At 44.6% G+C, this 20,697-nt stretch overlaps 1 protein-coding gene across 3 annotated transcripts in view; it reads left to right on the forward strand.

The window, feature by feature from the left end:
* The window catches only part of HDAC11 (Histone deacetylase 11), a 74,512-nt gene that overhangs the window by 6,808 nt on the left and 47,007 nt on the right, over positions 1-20,697 (forward strand). For all 3 annotated transcript variants that reach the window (XM_089572294.1, XM_089572293.1, XM_089572295.1), the window contains exons 3-8: positions 492-592; positions 4,695-4,811; positions 7,475-7,654; positions 10,501-10,597; positions 14,651-14,720; positions 19,087-19,195. In XM_089572294.1, coding sequence (XP_089428420.1) covers positions 492-592; positions 4,695-4,811; positions 7,475-7,654; positions 10,501-10,597; positions 14,651-14,720; positions 19,087-19,195 — 674 coding nt within the window. The remainder of the gene's footprint in view (positions 1-491; positions 593-4,694; positions 4,812-7,474; positions 7,655-10,500; positions 10,598-14,650; positions 14,721-19,086; positions 19,196-20,697) is intronic.

Below are 20,697 nucleotides of genomic sequence, written 5' to 3' on the forward strand. Positions count from 1 at the left end.
TTTTGTGGAGTTATACTTTGAACAGAAAAAAAGCTACTTCAAAATCGCGACTTTTAATTGAAACTTACTTTTTATCCTTTTTTTGCGATTTCGATTCCCTAGGATAGGCAGGTGTGTTTAGTGTTGTAGTGCACAAAAGCCATTAAGCTGCAGTTATATTGCATTTTTCGAACATCTCATATGACCTGTACAGAATCTTCACATCATGCCATCGTTTTGCTGCTGAAACGAGAAGCAAAACTGGATGAGAGAAGAAATTATTTGCTGGCTGCAGAATACCATGTGGTGATCCATGTATATTAATGTCCTATGCATCTTTACAAAGAAGAAAACAATCAATGAAAAAGTTGGTGTCTGTAGCGTTCCTTTAAATTTCAAATGGATACTTGATTTAAACACTGCCAACATTTCTAGGAGGGTAGCTGAATTAATGGGCAGTTGCAGGGGACGGGAGTTGGCAGACATACATTAACATATGTCTCTTGCTGTAGGAGCTGGCCTTCTGACGGACAGCAACTTCCACAAGCCCCATGAGGCGACCAATGAGGAGCTGCTGGTTGTGCATACACCCTCCTACATCAACAAGCTCAAGGTGTGCAGTACTACACTGTTGGCACATATAGTTGCTGTTGTTTCATCTCGCAGCCCTGACAGCATAGTAATCGTATCATAATTTTGGTGATTTTTTAAGATAATTGAGATTCATCTAAATGTTTGCATGACCCATCTTTATGTATGCATGGGGGTGGCCACTTCTTCAAAGTGAGAGCGGCTAGTCAAGACAACTTTGTTTGTAGATTTGTTTTTTGTAAGAGTGCTATCTGGGGATGCCTGCCGGGTACGCTGTCCAAAGGAAGGTATGTTTTATTCAGAGCCGTAACCCTCGGGCAAGGTGGAAAATCCTTGAATAAAAATGAATATACTACAGGATAAAGAGAACTTATATATTGGTGAACGATGGGCACTTTTGAACAGACTTTTGGCTAAGCAACAGAATGGGAGGAGGGAAGAGAGTAATTAAGGGGGTGGGGGAGGGGGAGTGAACATTTGAAGCCTTCGCGAGGTTTCGTTTTTATAGTTTGGTTTTTATGAGGTTCAATATCCCAAAGCAGCTCAGGCTATGAGGGATGCCGTAGTGGAGAGGTCCAGAAATGTCAACCACCTGGGGTTCTTTAATATGCACTGACATTGCACAGTACATGGGCCTCTCGAATTTCGCCTCCATTGAAATGCGACCGCCATGGCTGGTATTGAGCCCGCCCGCGTCTTTCGGGTCGAGAGCCAAGCACCGTAACCACTGCGCCACTGCGGCGGCCCTTGGCGAGGGTTAGATTAGAAGAAGCCAGTCAAAAGTATATCAGCTGGAGGAGCCAGCAGAATAGGTGCAAAAGTGGGAGGACATCTGGGACAGGAAAGCTGCCTACAGCACATACTCTTTTTTTTGTAGGTTTTTTGCTCCAGAAGAGATCGAGAAACCTGGGAGTTTTCTTTCTCTGGAAATTTTAGCAGGAAAGTCACTCTTGTTAGCAATTTGCTTGTCTCATCATGGCTATTGGCTGCCTTGATACCTATCACTTTAATGCATATACTAGTTGAAGTAGGCAGTGCAGCTCTTTCATGGGCACCGCACTTGCATTTTGATGCATACGAAAAGCACTCAGGTCTTTGGTCATTTAATTTGAGGATGTTTCAAACAGTCTCTGCATTTTGTGATGTACTTCGATTTTTTTCACAGACTAGCAAACTACAGCTGTAAATAATCATGGAACATTTGTATTTTCTTCGCTAATCACGATTAAATATTTTCCGTTTCAGCTATAACGTGGTTCTACTTTTGACTTGGTTGTAGTCTTTAATGGGGCTGCTATAAATTGCAGGAGCAGTGTTTCTTGGTAGCCTTGTAATCGCTTCACAAAATTTTAGGGCAGAGTTTTCCAGTACCTGTCTAGTTTGCAAAGACCATGTGAACTCGTACCTGGCACAATTTTTTAGAGCTCAGTAGTACACAGCCATTCTCTGATGTCGACAAAGTGCCTTAGTTATGGTAGATAATAATGTCACATCTTATTTTGTGCGCTTTTAACTGGGCACATAGTTGGCAGCACATAGTTGCCTGCACATAGTTGACAGAGCAGTGTTGCACCAACCACATATCCAGTACTGAGCTCCATGTCAACTCGTTCATGTTATTGTCACAGAGAGCAGGTACTGCTTGGGGAGGATTACTCAAAGTGGCCACTGAGTCTGAAGGGGGAAAGGGAACGCAGCTGCCACCCAGACAGGCAAGACACAAGGAAAGGAGATAGGCTGAACAGAAAGGGAGGTTCAGTGAAAACAGGGAGGGAAAAGAAAGAAAGAAAGAGGTAAATGATTGCGCCATGTAAACAACAAGAAGATGTAACAAGAAAACGTTTACTCCCCTGCAGACTAAACAGCTCCTGTCCACAGCTGTAATCAAGTGCCATTAATCTACAAAGCTTCAAGAGAGCCTTGTGACTGCCTGGCTCCTGCAAGATGCACGGGGGCTGAGAAAACCTAGTAAATAGAGCGGGCGATACTCTTGTGAAAGAACACCCGGTCACAACTGTGTTAGGCACTCTGAACGTTAGTGGTTGAGTGCTCTACAGCCGCTGCAGGCTGTAGGAAACAGACTCACTGAGGGCCCCTGCCCGAATATCTATTCACTGATCATGACACCGCTCACCCAAAAGTTCTGACCTAGCAGTGCAGGCCACTTCCTCATACTTCACAACGGCGAGACCCATCTGTACATTCTAGGTCTTCAGAGCCAGCCGTGGTCATGAATCAGTTCTTATCCACTTAATTCTAAGCATCATTTCATTTGGCACTAAAGGTTTTGCAGTTAATTAATTATGCATGTCTTCCTATCGGCTGCCACAGCTATGCAAAGGCTTCTAAGGGGTATACCATGTGCTTGTTGTCTATCTTAGTGCTAAGGCCATTGCTCGCATATGCGTTCCTCATTTGGTTCGAAAGCATAAAGGCCCCATGTCACAAGGCCCCATGACGAGAAGCCGCCACGCCCTTACTCTGCTCCCTTTTCATGCCAGAATCAATGTGTTTAAAGACTCTTTCTTTTCTCGCGCAGTAGTTGATTGGAACAAACTAGATGACGATATAATCCAACATAATGATTCTGGAAAATTCTTATCTCCGGTCCAGGCGTAACCCATCTAACTGTTTTTCTATATTCTTGGCTTGTATAGCTCTTGCATTATGTTTCTTCTTGCTCGGTTTTGAAACTTATGTATCGTCAATTTTTGTATTTTTTCAGATTTGTGTATTTTTTTCGTTGTATTTTCCACCATGAAACAACCCCCTAAGAACTTCTTGTTGGGGCTAGATGGTAATTCACTGTAATCTAAAGGCGCCAAGAACCACACGCACACACAAGACAAGAGAATGGGACAGAGTGCATGTCCCGTTCTCTTGTCGTGTGTGTGTGGTTTTTGGCGCCTTTAGATTAAAATGGACCCCCTGAGGGCTAGCAGTATTCTAAATAAATAAATAAAATAAATAAAAGTCAGTTTCAGCATTGCCATTGCTGTTACGGAAAAATACGGACTGGTTTAAACGGTGGCTAAAGGCTCCCATATAGATGGGTCCAGCCACACCAGTCGTACATCAGGTCTTCAGGGATTGGAGCAGTGGCGATCAACATGCTAAGCACACGGGCCATCGGCTGCCATCTTCCTCCTCATCCTCATATATACATGGTGCAGACAGCAGCTGTCACTATATGCGTCGCCTCTCAAGCTGCTACACAGTAGACCCATCGCTGTATTCCTAGTAATTGCACCTATGTAGCCTACGCAGGAACTGAACCCCGCACCCTCGGGTTGCAAGTCAGACATGCTACTGCTAGGCCACATAGGCAAGTTCGTACGGCTTGTTTGAAGCGGGGATTTATATATATATATATGTTGTGTGGTCTTTTACATAATGATTGTCAAAGAGGAAACAGTGTCCATGTCTGCGTGGGCAAGAGGAACCCTTAAAGGCAGAGCTTAAAGGGATACTGACCTTTTGGAGCTGCTCTTTAAACAAGAGCTTGACTGCGAAAATTGATAAATGCGACAAGCATTTTAGCGAAAAAAGGTGGATAGCACATTTTTTTCATGATTTATTGCCGTATTGTTGCACCTGGCAGCTGCCTGTGGAAGGTGCGACAAGACGTCATAACAGCCGCGTGCCACCGCTCTTGCTGGAGCACTATTGCCATCGCTACTAACGGGTTTTGCCAGTTTTGCGTTGGTAGCGTCAGAGGTTGGGAGCCTTATCGCTTGGTCTACCCAAACTACAGTGCGAGATCGCGCGTGACGCGCCCTGTCGAACGAGGGTGTCGTGCCATCACGCTCTTCACCTCGCACCGGCCGGGAGGGCTTGCCGCGTGCTCATGAAACATCGAAGATAGTACCATCCGCTGAAAAATATGTGAAATGATGAGTTGATTTTGGTGTAATCACATTCCGGGAATCTGTTTTCAATGTTTTTGTTCAGTTGTATGATTTTGCTTCAGTATCCCTTAAGTGTCCCTCCTAACTTTTCCTCAGCACGTGTCCATGTGGCTAAGCCTAACTTAATGAAGGCCCTGCTGTAGAAGGTGTATCTCTGAGCGTTGAGATGCAGCTCTCGCATCTCCCCCATTTTCCTTTTCCCCTGTTGGTGTGCAGTGGAGTGCCTACGTTGCCACGGTGACCGAGGTCCCCTTCATGGCTGTGCTGCCCAACTGCATGGTGCAGAGGCGGGTGCTACGCCCCTTCCGCTACCAGACGGCCGGCACTGTCCTGGTCAGTGACCCCGACTCAGGGGCCGATCCATGCTTTCGGCAGCTTTCTTTTTTTGGCACTGTGGCGATGACGTTGTAAAAGATGAATATATTGTGAAGAGATCTACTGCCAGATGCTAGGGATAGAGATGCAAGGATGAAAGAACGAAGTGTAAAACATGAAAAATTCCAGATTTAAATTTTTTCTTATTAAAAAGGGAGACAGTCGAAACATGGGCAGTTTTGAGCTTGACATGAAAGCCTGAGAGGGACAAAGAAGAGGATCAAGAGCGGTTTGCAGTGCTCTCCAGGTGGGAAATATTTAAGGCCTACTGCATATATATATGCATGTAACTAAAGGAGACTAGAGCGTGGGGAGACTTATTTTATGCTTTAATGAGAAAAGGTAAACTCTAAAATACATTGCATGCTAGAAGAAATGGACTTCGTCAAGCTATGGCATGCAGCTTTTTGCTCATTTTTTTTCTTGGTTGTAACACCTGTTGTCTTGACAGTTTTGAGTCCAGAGTTTGTCAGTGGTCTTTGAATACTTGGTTTTCCTTAACACTGACTGGGACGTCTCTGAAATCAGTGGTGAACAAGTATAGCTGAGCTACCCGCTTTAAGAAAGGACAGATACAAGCATCTGGTGACCATTTCTCATTCAAAATCAGAATGAAAAGAAAAAAATGGAAGCTCAGAAAGCACATTAGAAAAATGGAAAGAGGATGTTAAAAAAAAAAAAAACAGAATAGGAGATGGAAGGAATGGTGACCGCCTGCAGTGCCAACGTTTGTCCTTCTGTAATCATGCATGACCCAACTGGCCCAGCTATAGCTTCCTTATTATATCAGCAACCACTTCCTTATCGCATCAGGTACTAATTTCGGTTCCTTGGTGTGCACGCACGTATTTGCTGGGCGCTTCAACGCTTTAGCAATACCTGGCATTTACAAATTTAGTTCTGCTATGAAATTAATTGGTAACTTAATAGTGCTGTGAATTTCAGGCACTATAATTTACAGATGGCAGAATGTGCGGTTAGGCCAGATATGGTGGCTAAGTTGAGTTCATCTTGAGTCGTGCTTAATTTAACAGTTTAATACACTGTTTACAGGCTACATTAAATGCAGCAGTAGCAATAATGAGGTCCACAACCAAAGCACAGTTTTCAGTCCTTTGAAAATATGGGACAGCTTTGGTATTAAGATGCATGCATGTAGTGTTGTGTGGGTTAGGGCTTTGTGGGCCTCCACTCCCGGAGCCAGGGTGCAGGCCTATTTAGACTAGGTCTTAAATGGGCTTAAATTCGTGAGATGCTTAGCTGCAAATTCTGCGGCACACAAGGGACACCATAGGAGGTTTCTCAACTCGTCTACATAGCAAAGAGAAGGGCTGCATGCAAGCATCGAATGAACAAGGTGGGCTTGTTCTGAAGTACTTACAGCATGTGCAATCTACGTAATCTATGCGCAGTGAAGAAGGCCACTGAATTGCACACATGACTGCAAGGCTGGACATGCCTCACCAAACTTAACAAGGCACCAATGTCCCCATTTCAGCAAGTCTGCAAATTTTGGTTTATCTGTCTTCTTTTGCAGACAAATTGATTTTTTCACCTGGCAGTGTTACTAGCTGAAAAAATCGCAGCTGGTCAAACCGGTTTATGGAACAATTTTGGGTTGATTCCAGCCAATATCAACTGGTTTCAGCTGCATTCAACTGGGAATATTGTCATAAACCAGTTTGACCAGTTAGAACCGGTTAGGAATTTTCATTGACTGAAGAAAGAGAGAAAACACTTGTAAAACATAAGGAACTCGTGCATTGCGGAAAGAAAAAACACTGTGCTTTTGAAACAAATCAGTGATATTTTAGCAAGATATGGTCACGTGATGCGCTAAACAAGTAATGACAGGGTTTCACTGCAAGATGGCACTTTCTTTGATGATATGTATACATTACTGTGCCTTAACAGCTTTGGATGTGGAAGTTGAAATGGTTGGTGCTCTGTATTAAAGGTGCCTAATTACTGTGTAGGGAGGGAGATTTATATTAGTCTTTGCTACTTCGCTTCTGCCAATGTGCAATCGCCATCGGTTTCGCTGATCATGATTTCCAGCATTGGCCTACATAGAAATGGGCGTGCACAGTGACGAAAAAATTCTCGGTAAAAATTGTTTACAGCGTTTCTACTAAAACTGCCGTGCAATCACGCACCTCGGACAGCAAGCTTTTCATTGAACTGAAAGAAATCGGGTGCTTAAAATTCAGTGCTCTGTCCCTTTAGCTTTCAATGGGTGGCACATATGAGCTAGTGTATACTACTTTTCCTAGTATATTCCAGTTTTACCATGATATACATTTGAAATTCCACCCTTAGATACCTTCTGCTGCCTCAGACTTATGGGCAAAATCTACGATGTATGTACACGTGTTGTCGACTGAGTGTTTTGGAGAGCATTGTGTGCTTGTAAAAATTGAAATACAATTAGCCGCCCTGAAGGCGTACTTTTCAGTGTTTGCACCTGGAGCACACAGCTTTTTATCACGAATTTTAGAACTATAGTCCAGAACGCATGCTGCATCAGCTGCCATTGTGTTGCATCTTATATAGGGCGCGATTGTATGCGATGGGAGGCGAAAATTGGGAGGCACGAGTCTGGACTTATGAGTGGCATGCAGGCTGCACGGCTGGCCCTGGAACATGGGTGGGCTGTCCATCTCGGCGGTGGCTTCCATCACGCGAGTTCGCACCGCGGAGGCGGATTCTGCTGCTATGCTGACATCACACTCGCCGTACGTGAACTGCAACGGCAGGGCCACATACGGCGAGTCATGGTCGTCGACCTGGACGCACACCAAGTATGTGTCATTGCCCCCCCCCCCCCCCCCCCTTTATCTCTGAAAAAAAAAACAACTGAGTCATGAAGGAAAAAAAGGTTCAAAAGCAGCTAGTTTTTTTACTGCTGTTTAGTCTGTGCTCATTTAAGGCATCTTCTTTGCCAGTCAGTTCAGACATACTGGAACCAATTAGCATAATTTATTCACAGCGGAACAACCGCACACTTCCATGTTCTTTCTCGGCCTCATCTCCCCAGCTGCAGCTTTCTATATAGTCCAGCAGTATGCTTAGGGAGCACCAGCCTTTATTCAGGAACACAATGGAATTGCTTACATCCACAGCCATGTGCAAGTTTATACGTTCTTTGTGTGGCAGTTGTGGTGTTTTATGTTCATTTGCATTTTTTTGTGTGTGAGTCTTGAGTTTTTTAGGTCCCGTGTACACGTCCGCTTCAGTGAATGTTGTCGAATGGTAAAGACAGTCTCAGTCACGTGTGAGCCACACTCTTTTATTAGTGCACCTTGCGTAGATTTAGTATATGGGAGCAAGATGCCTGGGGCCCCCTTGAGAATGAGAATTCACGGTGTCGATTCACTCATGTAATGGATGCATTCCTGTAATGAAGTTCGACAAAAGCATTTGTTGGGCAAATTGGTGTTTTCGATGATTCATAACTACAGCGCAAACGACAGGACAGAGATGAAGAAGGGACACCACACAGCGCTGACTCACAACTAAAGTTTTATTGGATGCCAGCAGGTATAAATACCTCCCTGGCGGCCAGAAAAGAATGCAGTCCACACTTACATGTATGACTGACATACTAGTGTACCAGTCACGTGCCACCAAGCAAATCACATGCGCGAGAATACAATATAATCAGTGAGCATGCACTTGTGTCCCTTCTTCATCTCTGTCCTGTCGTTTGCGCTGTAGTTATGGACCTGTAATGAACACACCCCCTACTCTGTTTGTCAAGAAGTACAATTGTTCTCCCCCACATAATAAACGCACTCCTTTCTTTCACCACACAATGTGCTGATTATGAGAGTGAATGCTAGCAGGCATCCTTTCTACAGTGCTTTCAGCACTGTAGAAAGGTATTACTTAAGGTATTACTTAAGACATTGGTATTACTTAAGACATCTCCCAGCAATCCTCACCAATAAGTTTTTCTTACCTTCATATTTCTAACATTATGAACTTAGTCCAGCTTAATTAATTCGCAGTGTATTTTGTGCAAATTTCTTGGTTGCAGTTATTGCCTGCTTGGGACTCAATAAGTGCTGTTGGCCACTTTTGAGTTGGTCCATTTATGTACTAATTTACGGTTGGAAATTTGCAGTTCGTTTCAGTTGGAAATTTCCCTATTGGAGTCAGCTGTTTTTTTTTTTAACTTAGCCCAGGCACGCTTGCAAACTCGAACCTTTTCTCTGGAAGAAACCTGACCTGCAGTGGATTGTTCTGCAGTTATGGCTGGCCTAAATGGTTTGGGATTTCGCTATAATCGTATTTGAATTTCGTTTAAATTTTTCCTGAGGTCTCAAACCTCCTCTTTGTTGTATTCATAAAAATAAGGTAAATTAGTCATTTTCCCATTCTTCTACCATTCCTTGCTCGTAACAACAATATAAAAAAAAAACTTGGAATTTGCTGATAACACAAAATTCCACAAAAAGTTCCGAAATTAAACTAAGGTTCACTTGCTAACGGTCATCATGGGAAGTCTTTTGTGGGTTTGATGTTGTGTTAAGTTTAATTGTATTGGGTGGCAGGGATATTTTTCGATCCGGTATTCTTAGCCACAAATGCGTCTTTTCCTCCTGGACAAACATGAGCACAGTGAGAAAGAGCCGCTAGGATTGATTCTTATCAAGAAAGAGAATTTGATGTCATTGTCCTCAGTGTACCTTTAAGGGGGGGAAACAGCTTTCAGCAAAATGTTGTTTTTTTTTCTTTGTGCATTTGTATGAAATGTTTTGAGCATATTTGACATGATTTTGCGACCACTTTCACAAATTTTCACTGTTACTATATCTCCAGAAAATTGTTTCTAATGTCCGTTTTCCTCTGAGTCATGCGAAAAGGCTGCTGCACACTTAAGAAAATGTGATGGAAGGCTAGTTCAACATTCGTTGCAATCCTACCGATGCACTACAGGTCTGGACATTAGAATTTTTTTTTGCAAAGCACAAGTTTTGGCTCTGAATTTTTGTGATGCAATGTTCCTTGAGGTTGAGTGAGGAGAAAATTTCATACAACAAATTTGAAATTCTCAAATCTGAAAAACAAATAAAATCTTGGCCTCCGTAGTGGTCCTAGGAGTGCGTCAAAACAAGGGGGTCAAATAAATAAACCAAGCATGGTGAAATCTGTCCTGCAAGGTGTCTAGGCAGAAAGCGTTAATGAAGAAAAACGGCTATTGTTTGAGTGTTTCGCTGCCATGCACAACCACAATGGTTTACAAAAAAAAAAATTTTTAGAGTACTTTCAAGTCGATTTCAAAGCTGAAACTTAGATACAGCCTAAAAAAACGAGGGATACAAATGGGCACAACAATTATAAAAAAAATCTTTTTTTTTTGGCCATATTTGGAGATTTCAAAGCCACATCCCTCCCTTAAGGGCAACACAATAAAATTCTAGGGGGTAATTGTATCTCATATAGACTGACATGTTCCAAAGAGATAATATCCGTATGGATAGCTGCTGCTGACTGCTGGTTGTCAAACTTCAGTTTTTGTATGTGTGCCTCAGTTTTGTGGTTCTTCAGATGCGTCAAATGAGTAGCTCTGTGAACCATGTCAGTTTATTGCCCATGAACAAACTACAAGGACACAATTTTGGTGATTTGTTGCGTGCCACAGGGTAACGGCTATGCACGGGACTTCCTGGGCGACAAGGATGTGTACATAATGGACGTCTACAACCGGGCCATCTACCCTGGTGACGAGTACGCCAAAGGTGTGTGATATAAGGGGCAGGCTGGCAGCTGTTGCGTATATGGTGTATACACTATATACGAGTGTATATGGTGTATACACTATATACAAGTGTATGTAGTGTATATATAATGAGTGTATTACATATATGTGTATATATTGTGAGACGGGAAACAGAGCTTTAATGGCACTCGCAAATATGGCGACCAACCCTTCGAAGAAGAAGATGAGCGATGATGATGGATATGTACAGATGAAGACAAAGGTCGCATGTTGTGCTTACACTTTCTACCCTCGTGTACGAAAGCGACCGGCCCGGGCGCAGGTTATGGCACAGTAGGGCGACGGGTGAAGGGTTTGAGGCGGGAGACATGAACAATTTCGGCACCTCGGCAACGACGATCATTAACAGGATGAACAGGGGCAACGCGATAGTTCACTGGGGATGTTTGTTCGAGTACAGTATACGGACCAATATAACGGCTTAAGAATTTTTCACACAATCCCGGGGTACGCACTGGAGTCCACAGCAGTACCTCCTCACCAGGGTGAAAAAATATGGAATGATAGGAGAAATCATAGGTGCTTTTCCGGGAGGCTTGGGAGGCATTGGTATTCAGGCGGGCAATGGTACGGCAGTAGGTAAGACGAGAAGTAAACTGTTCGTGAGAGAGTCTGGAAGAGGTTGAGGGGGCGGAGAAGAAAGACGCTTCGAGGGTGAAGGTAGGTTGACGTCCATACACAAGGAAGAATGGGGAGAAGCTGGTGGTTCTTTGCACGGCAGTATTGTAGGCAAAGGTAATGAAGGGAAGCATGGTGTTCCAGTTGGTGTGGTCGGGCTGGATGTACGTGGCTAGCATATTGGACAGCATGCGATAAAAGCGCTCTGTGAGTCCATTGGTCTGAGGGTGATAAGCTGAAGAGGTTTTGTGCACGGTTCTGGAGGCGTGAAGAACTTCAGCAAGGATGCTGGAGAGGAAGGACTTGCCGCGGTCACTAATAAGGACACGAGGAGCTCCATGGCGCAGAAGGAGGGCGTTCAGGAAGAAATGGGCGATCTCTGAAGCAGAGCCGGAAGGAACAGGGGCCGTTTCAGCGTATCTGGTTAAGTGGTCGATGGCAGTGACGATCCAACGATTGCCCGTTGGTGTTAATGGTAAGGAACCGTAGAGGTCAATCTCAACGTCTTCAAAAGGGGAGAAAGGACAGGGGAGAGGCTGTAGAAGGCCCGCAGGGGCAGACGTGCTCCGTTTGCGACGTTGGCAAGAGATGCTAGACGCAATATATTTTCCAACAGCGGTTGAGAGGCCAGGCCAAAAGAAACGGCGCTTGATGCGGTCATAAGTTTTCTGAAAGCCTAAGTGGCCAGCCGTGGGGTCATCGTGAAAGGCCTGCAAAACTTCTCGGCGAAGAGACGGGGTACAACAGGCACCCATGAGTCACCGAAGGGGCTGTAATTGTGCCAAAGAAGGATGTTGTCGACTATCTTGATAGAGTTAAGTTGGCGACGTAGGCGGGCATTCGGTGGCCGCGTAGCACCACTCAGATGGTCGATAAGAGTCCGGCAGTAAGGGTCGGCCCGCTGCGCTGAGGCGAGATCGCCAAGACTGGGAGCAGGCATCAAGTCAATGGGTGCGGCGGTCAAGGTTGAGATAGCCGTTGAAGGGGTAGTTTGGCAGTTTGAGCAGGCGGAGGACACGCGCGGAGGTTCGGTTTGGGCGAGGGGACAACGAGATAGCGCATCGGCGTCCTGGTGTTTCTTGCCTGATTTATAGGTGACGGTAAGTCATATTCCTGGAGACGGAGAATCCAGCGGCCGAGGCGCCCGGACAAGTTTTTCTGCGAGGACAACCAGCACAGGGCATGATGGTCAGTGACAACTGTGAACTGGCGGCCGTACAAATAAGGGCGAAATTTCTGAATGGCCCAGACAACAGCGAGGCACTCTTGCTCAGTTATTGTGTAGTTCTGTTCCGCTGCAGTCAGTGTACGACTGGCGTTAGGCGATGACTTGCTCGCACGAGGAGTGCTGCCTCTGCAGAAGAACGGCACCAATGCCGTGTCCACTGGCGTCCGTGTGTAAAATCGTTGGAGCATTGTCGTCGAAATGTGCCAGTATGGGATCAGATGTGAGAGCCTCCTTTAAGGTAGTAAAAGCGGCCTCACAGACCTCAGACCAAACAAACGGCGTGCCAGCGCAGAGGAGCTTATGCAAAGGGGCCGCAATTGAGGCAAAGTTGCGTATGAAGCGCCGGAAGTATGACGCTAGCCCCAGAAAACTGCGCAGGTCTTTGACGCGTAATGGGCGGGGAAAATGCAAAACTGCAGCCACTTTGTCGGGATCAGGCTTTACACCCTTCTGACTAACGACGTGACCGAGGACCTTGATAGAAGTGGAAGCAAAGCAACATTTCTTGGTGTTTAACTGAAGGCCGGCCTCAGAAAGTGCGCTTAACACTTCATCGAGACGAACAAGGTGTTCAGAAAAAGTCGAAGAAAAAATTACTATGTCATCGAGGTAGCATAGGCACGTTTTCCACTTCAGGCCGCGGAGAACGGTGTCGATCATGCGCTTGAACGTTGCCGGAGCATTGCATAGGCCGAACGGCATAACGTTTAATTCGTATAATCCATCGGGAGTGGCGAAAGCTGTTTTTTCCTTGTCGGCCTCATGCATCGGTATTTGCCAGTATCCGGATCTTAGGTCGAGATTAGAGAAAAATTGTGCACCTTGGAGACAGTCGAGGGCGTCATCAATCCGAGGCAGCGGATATACATCTTTTCTAGTGATCTTGTTAAGGGCGCGATAGTCAACACAAAAGCGTACTGAGCCATCCTTCTTTTGAACCAGCACAACAGGCGAAGACCAAGGACTCGAAGAAGGGCGTATGACGTGGTGCTTGAGCATGTCGGCTACGCTATCTTGAATAACCTTGCACTTGCTAGAAGACAAACGATACGGGCGACGGCGAATGATGCCCGAACCATCTGTGTAGATGCGATGCTTAGCTGCGGTGGTTTGGCTCAAGGTTGTTGTCTGGGTATCGAAGGAAGCGGCATGCTTGGTCAAGACAGCAAGCAATTCATCTGTTTGAGCTGGGGTGAGACCGGGGCTGATAGCAGCTGAATAGGTGCAGAGGCAGAAGCAGGGGTCGAAAGAGCGAAGCGTGATGGGGCAGAGGAATGGGGGATGGGGGATAGATATGTACAGATGAAGACGAAGGTCGCATGTAGTGCTTACAATATAATGAGTGTATATTGTATATAATGAGTGTAAATAGTGTGCTATACTGCTTAGCTACAGTGGGAAACATGAGGTGGAATCTTCACTAGCTGGGCATTGTGTGATCCTTGTGTACTGTTTACCTGTGCTACATGAGCAAAATTTATTGCCTAAGGCCTGATGTTCTTGAGTGTATTTTTTTGACGGTTGCTTGCATCTGTTCTTGCTTGTTGTTATTAAACACGCATATGATGGTCAGGTTCACAAAAGTAAATTGAAACTTACATCTGGAACCCTTATTACAAATAAGCTGCAGAATTTTAAAATTTTAAAAAATAATTTTAAAATTATAATTTAAAAAAAAAGTTTGGCTGTTTGTCTTACTTATCTATAACTAATGAACCCGCTTCATTCATTGTGAGAATGTAAATTTTTGTTATTATATATTACCTTGCGGTTTTCATAAAGGTATTTTTTTTAGTGCCTGCTATATGAGTAAATGTGCTAAATTCTACATAGGGTTTGTTGCGTTTAATGGTTTCTTAGACCAGAAGCATTGAAATGAAATAGACTTTGTCTTACTAATGCAGGGGCACATATTCCACCATATTCCAGTGCTCGTCTGTGGTGTCTCTTACTTTTGTTCTTTCGTCTGTTTCATGCTTCGTGTTTCATGCAAGACACCCAAGTCACACTGCACAAAATAATATTTGTACCTAACATAGCTGTCCAACTGTGTGGAGATTATGCTGCGTGATTACTAGTTATCATGTACTAGAAAGGTGTAATCAGAATTTTGCCTAATTCTGATGACTGTCGTGCTGAGGAGCTTGGGTGGCATGTTCTGTGCAGGGGCCATCCGACGCAGAGTGGAGCTACGGCCGGGCACCTCGGATGAAGCCTACCTAAAACTGGTGGACGAGTGAGTGGCACGCTAGGCACGCATTTCAGCTGAACAGGAACTTCTTGTTAGCCAACGTCCCTCTACAGTACTGCAGGATGCATTCTACCACAAACTTGGAACAAACCTGTATGAAAAAATGAAGACAGTGCAAGTGCCGTACCTCTTCAACTTCATCTAAGTTCATTATCAATGGACAGTGTGTCGATTGCAGGTTGTTCAACATCTTCAGCTAAATGAGCTGACTTGAAGCCGTCTTGTTCTACATTCGCTTATGAACATCCTAAATTTTGTTACACATGATTGATTGGTTTATTGGGGTTTAATGTCCCAAAGTGACTCAGGCTATGAGGGACACCGTAGTGAAGGGCTGCAGAAATTTCGACTGTCTGGGGTTCTTCAACATGCACTGACATCGCACAGTGCACGGGCCTCTAGAATTTCGCCTCCATCGAAATTCAACCGCCGCGGCCGGTATTGAGCACACGTCTTTCGGGTCAGCAACCGAGCGCCATAACCACTGAGCCACCGCGGCAGGTTGCACATGATTGAAGAATCATGCACAATGTCTTAGCACTGAATATGATTCATAAAACACTCTTGCACTATCCTCAGTGGTACCCATAACTTAACCTGCTCCAACCCATTTCATTTCATTTATTTTTTTCCTTAAAGGCCTAAAGGTATTACATAAGTTATTGCATAAAGTTATTGCATAAGGCATCGCATTAAGTTAGATATATCAGTAGTTTATTACCCTCTAGGTAAATTTGCTTGCATTGGTTGCAAATTGGTGTTGGGTCTGTTAGGCGTGGTGACAAATTGATCACTGAACAAGCACAAGAGCAAGATTGCAATGTGAAGCATGGCAGACACTATGTCAGAGGGGGTCCCAGCATAGTGGCTATGCCATTGGGTTCCTGAGCTCAATATGTTGTTTATTTATTTATTTTATTTATTTAGAACATACTGCAGGCCTACAGTAGGCCCAAGCAGGAGGGGCGAATACATAATATATGAAAAAAAGAACAGGTTTAGCAAAATTGAAAAATGTTAAATACAAGTTGTAACACAAAATACAGCAATAAATACAAGGCTCAGATGCAAAATACAAAAAGTAAACGTAGAAATAAATGGCTCTCAAATTAAATGCAGTGAAGAAAACATAGAGAGTTGTGGTATTGAATCCCAGTGTGGCAGCCGCATTTCGATGGAGAGAAACGGTATATAAACGGTATATGTGCTAGCTGTGCATTGTCAGTGTGCGGTGAAGAGCCCCATGTGGTGGAAATGATTCCAGAGCCATCTGCTGGGGCATCTCTCATAGCCAAGGTGCCAATCTGGAATGTGAAACCCCACATACCATAGCAACAGTCTGTTGGAAGCTTGTCAGAGGCTTCCATATGTGGTTGTTTTCCAACCTCAAAAGCGTGGGCACTAGGGCGGAGTCCCGTTAACGTGCTGTTAGTGTCAGTGGTTGGACAGTCACTCTGATGAAGATAATGTGAGGATGGTCCCATCTTTTGTGCTTACAGGACAGGGTCGTGAAAGTTTCAGTCTGGTTGATTGCCTTGCAATGATCTCACATGTGGCACGGTAACCATAACATCTTGCTTTGGTTTGCTGAACCAATATGAACTCTGCAGTGATGAATTCTAGAAGCAGGAGTACCAAAGAAAGGTGAAGACAACTGGGCTTTTCTGCTCACTTTATGCTCCCTCGAACACTCGCCAGCACATAGGATTTCAGGCATCAAGTATGCTCGATTATTATTTGCTGCTAGGATGCCACATCCAGGGCTGCAGGCCGAGCCAGAGCCCTCACAGGTTTTCTTATGAGGGGGCTAAGTCCTTTTAAATGGGCATTTACATTCAAAAACAAACGTGAATGGGACAGGAAGCGGAGTTCTAAGCTCTCACTCCCACCGTAAGGATTGTTATAGGGGATCTGCCCCCCCCTCCCCCGGCTTCCCCTCTTGGTTCTGGAGCCCCTGCTTTCTGTGCAGCATTCAAGTATATACTGCAACAGTAGTAAGGTGGAAAGTTGGGCGAGTTGAATCTTATTCATGATGAAGTTTAGCGCCAAAAACGAGGACTAAGTAGAAGAGAAGACACAACACGAGCGCTTTTTCGCAACTAAAACTTTAATGGAAGAACACATGACATATATACCCATCTCGTGAAGTATATTTCGCAACAGGGAAATTCATGCATAAGCGCACCGTCCATTTCTTTAACAGCAAAAGAGCTGGCATACCTGGATCACACGTGGAATTAATATCATTTCCTTTTCCCCCCTTTTTTGGGGTTTTTTGGGGTTTTTTTGGGTATTTTGGTTTGCCCTTCGTGATTGTGATTGTGACCATGAAGTTTCCTGTTTTTGCACTTTCTATGTACCTTTTGCACCCTCAGCACTCTTCAGATGTATCACCCTCTAAGCTTTATCTTGACGATATCATGTATGTTTCTTCTTTTTTGATTTACTTCACGAGATGGGTATATATGTCATGTGTTCTTCCATTAAAGTTTTAGTTGCGAAAAAGCGCTCGTGTTGTGTCTTCTCTTCTACTTAGTCCTCGTTTTTGGCGCTAAACTTCATCATGTATATACTGCAAGCCAATCACTTTTTATAACCTCAGTATTTAACAAATTCAGCTGACGTCTCAGTTTCAGAATATTTTGCGCTCACTAAATTTGCCAAAACGGAAATGGTAGGCCCCTTAATGCAGCTTTCGTCCTCCTGGGTGTGCAAGTTTTTGGACGCTACAAATCAGCGAATGCGGATCTCTGCTGTATTGTGCCCCACCTTCATGACACCAACCATGGCATAAAACGCTAATGGCTACTGTTCGTGACAGTGAATCTTAAGAACAAATTTGAATGCTAGGGAACTCCGTCAAGCCAAGACCTAAATGACGTTTTAACGCGACAGCATTAAGGGTCCCATGTTGCTGGAAAGCCAGCATCTTTGTCGGTGACACGACATTGGCTGTGAACAAGAAAATCCACTAAAAATTCCCAGAGAAGCAACCTAGGAGGCAGGTCGCATTAAAGAACCCCAGGAGCGGTCGAAATTTCCGGAGCCCTCCACTACGGCGTCCCTCACAGCCTGAGTTGCTTCGGGACGTTAAACCCCAATAAACCAAACCAAGCCTATCATGTGATCTTACGGCATCATCATAACCTGCCCACTGGTTAGTGAGCAAATTGACCGCCGTAGCAAGTAGCAGTTAAGTCAATGATTGGTGGCGAGAGGTAGCTTGGGAAGAGCAACCTGGCCATACAAGGCCCACCGCTGGGGAGCACCTGCCCTCGCAGGGCAGTGGTGCATCGCTTAACCGCTGCACCACTGCGCCAGGGGGGGTATGAGGACTGCCACATATCTATTACTATAGAGAATGACAAATTCAGCATGTATGGGCATTAAAACCCATTAATGCTGTCACATGATACTATCCTTATAGAGGAGCTTAAAGGTTCTTTGCAGTTTTTTTTCATAAAATGACCTTGTTCAATCTGACTTGCAGATAGGCTGCTGTAAGATCTGATGACTGCTTCTGGTCGTTGCTGGTTTCCAGAGATTTCATGAAGGGGGCAAGGAATAGACAAAGAACATTATTTTTTGCTCAATTAGGAGTTGTTTGTTTTGCCCAAGTTACTCTCAGGACAGATTTTTGTGAGCTCTCTCATGCACGAAAAATGTGAAAATTTGGTTTTTGTGAAAATTAGATGGTTTGTAGTGTTGTGTGCTTGAAGTTTTAAAATTTTGGTGCACTGCTGTAATTGAGGGAGCTCGAACAGTCATTTGCTGGGGCTCTTACTAGAAACATGGAGCGTTAAGCACTGAACACGAACCAAAGCTGCGTATGTGGTATATTTATGCTGCCTATAGGTGCATTCCAGGTTGAAATGGAAATGAAATCATAATTCACGTACGGGGCAGAAACACAGAGACTAATGAGAAGGGTTCGGCATAAATTTAGAACAATGCAGCAAGCTATGAAAATAAAAATTGTAGTTGTGTTAAGGGATAGAAAGAGGGCAGTGTGGGTAAGGGGTCAAACACAAGGTCATCGTAGTCAAAATCAAGAGGAAGAAATGGGCTTGGGCAGGGCATGTAATGTGAAGGCAAGATAAACACTGGTCCTTAAGGTATAACGGAGTGGATTCCAAGAGAAGGCAAGCCTGACAGGGGTGAGCAGATGAAAGTTAGGTGGGTGGATGAGATTAGGAAATTTGCGGGGATACGGTGGCCGCAACTGGCGAAGGACAGGGTTGATTGGAGAGACATGGGAGAGGCCTTTGCCCTGCAGTGAGCATAGTCAGGCTGATGATGATGATGATGATCATGGAGAGAGAGAGTGCGACATGGTTTGTGTCTCTTGCAGCCACCTGCAGCTTGCCCTGGGTGAGTTCAGTGCCGACCTGGTCGTCTACAATGCTGGCACAGACGTCCTCAGTGGTGACATGCTGGGACACCTCAACATCTCCGAGAAGGTGTGTACGCATCTGTCCTCCATGCTTCTTCTTCAGTGATGGGACATATATGAGCTGGGGGGGGGCATATATAAAACAGGCTGGCACCACTTCAGGCGACTTTTACCCATCACTGATAAAATGTTGATGATGATGGGTTTTTATGGTGCAAGGGCATCCGCGGGCAAAGAGCGCCATGGCACAAGGTTGTTTCTTCTACACAAGGTAGGGTTAATAACCCATTTCCCAACAATTTCACCCTGTAATAAACCAAGCACCAGGCCAGGGGAAAGCTTGCACCCATTGTATTACTGGTGGGTACCCGGCGGCACTGGGGATCGAACCCCGCACCTCCCGCCTGCAAGGGGGATGCTTGAACCACTACGCCACAGCTGCGGTACTGATAAAAAAAAGTAAAAAGTAAGCTGTTGTCATTAGCATTGTAGATGCTGTTGGCAGTTGTTTGGAGGAAAAAGCAGTGGTCCTCTATGTTCTTTTTTTACCTCACATCCTGGTCAATATTCTTCGTACAAAACCTAGCGCAAAACACGACACACACAAGAAAGGTAGACAGGACAACGCGTTGTCCTGTCTACCTTTCTTGTTTGTGTCGTGTTTTGCGCTAGCTTTTGTACGAAGAATAATGCACCAACTAGCCCAGCAACAAGTGTTACTTGAGTATCCTGGTCAATTATAGCTGCTAAGGAGTTCTTTTACTAGTTCCCATGGATCTAGCACTGAAAAATAACTAGACGGTGCAGTTTACAAGCACAGCTTTCTTCAGAAATGTTATGCACCATCATTAGGATTGCCATCTCCACAAAAATGGACTGGCGATAGATGTCTGAAGGCTCAGCCAGGTACGTGGTACATTAGAAATTAAAATAAAAAGAAAAGGTGCTGTGACTGTCTCACTTCTCGATGGACACCTAAACCGTGCCATGGACATGAGAAAATTGGAGAGGAGGGCGGATCTTCAATCTGTGAGCATTGGTAGGGTCAGTATGAGCAAAAACCGGGATCGTTTGCATTTTGAAGAATTGATGTGAGAGAGTAAATAGCAGAACCACCACCGAGCAGGAAAATTGATGACCACTGTACATCTTTTTTTCAACTAATTGAACAATGTGCTAGATGAATTGTCAAATTGAAACTTTAAGTGTGAGTGAATTCAGTTTGTCAGTACAAATTGGTCACACTATCCGAGTGACAAAGCTAAAGCATTATACCTCTCCACATCGCTGCAGTTATTTCTGTCAGCATTTGTGAGGAGCTGTGATCTTATGCACACTTTGCTCATTGTGTTTGGAGAACGGACCAAGAAAATTTGAGGGGATACAGCTCTGACTTAAAGAGTATGGCACGATAGCGTTACCTGGTTAATGCCCATATAGGCGGAATCGATCATTCTCTACTTTACATTCATAGATTCCTGAGTGTTATCATACCACTTCCAGTGCAGTTCTGCAGCGTTTAAGTGATGCACCACTGCCCTGCCATGGCAGGTACGTGCTGCCAGTTGT

The sequence above is a fragment of the Amblyomma mixtum genome, chromosome 2, assembly GCF_055824585.1.
Source record: "Amblyomma mixtum isolate Tamu chromosome 2, ASM5582458v1, whole genome shotgun sequence".
Classification (NCBI taxonomy): Eukaryota; Metazoa; Arthropoda; class Arachnida; order Ixodida; family Ixodidae; genus Amblyomma; species Amblyomma mixtum.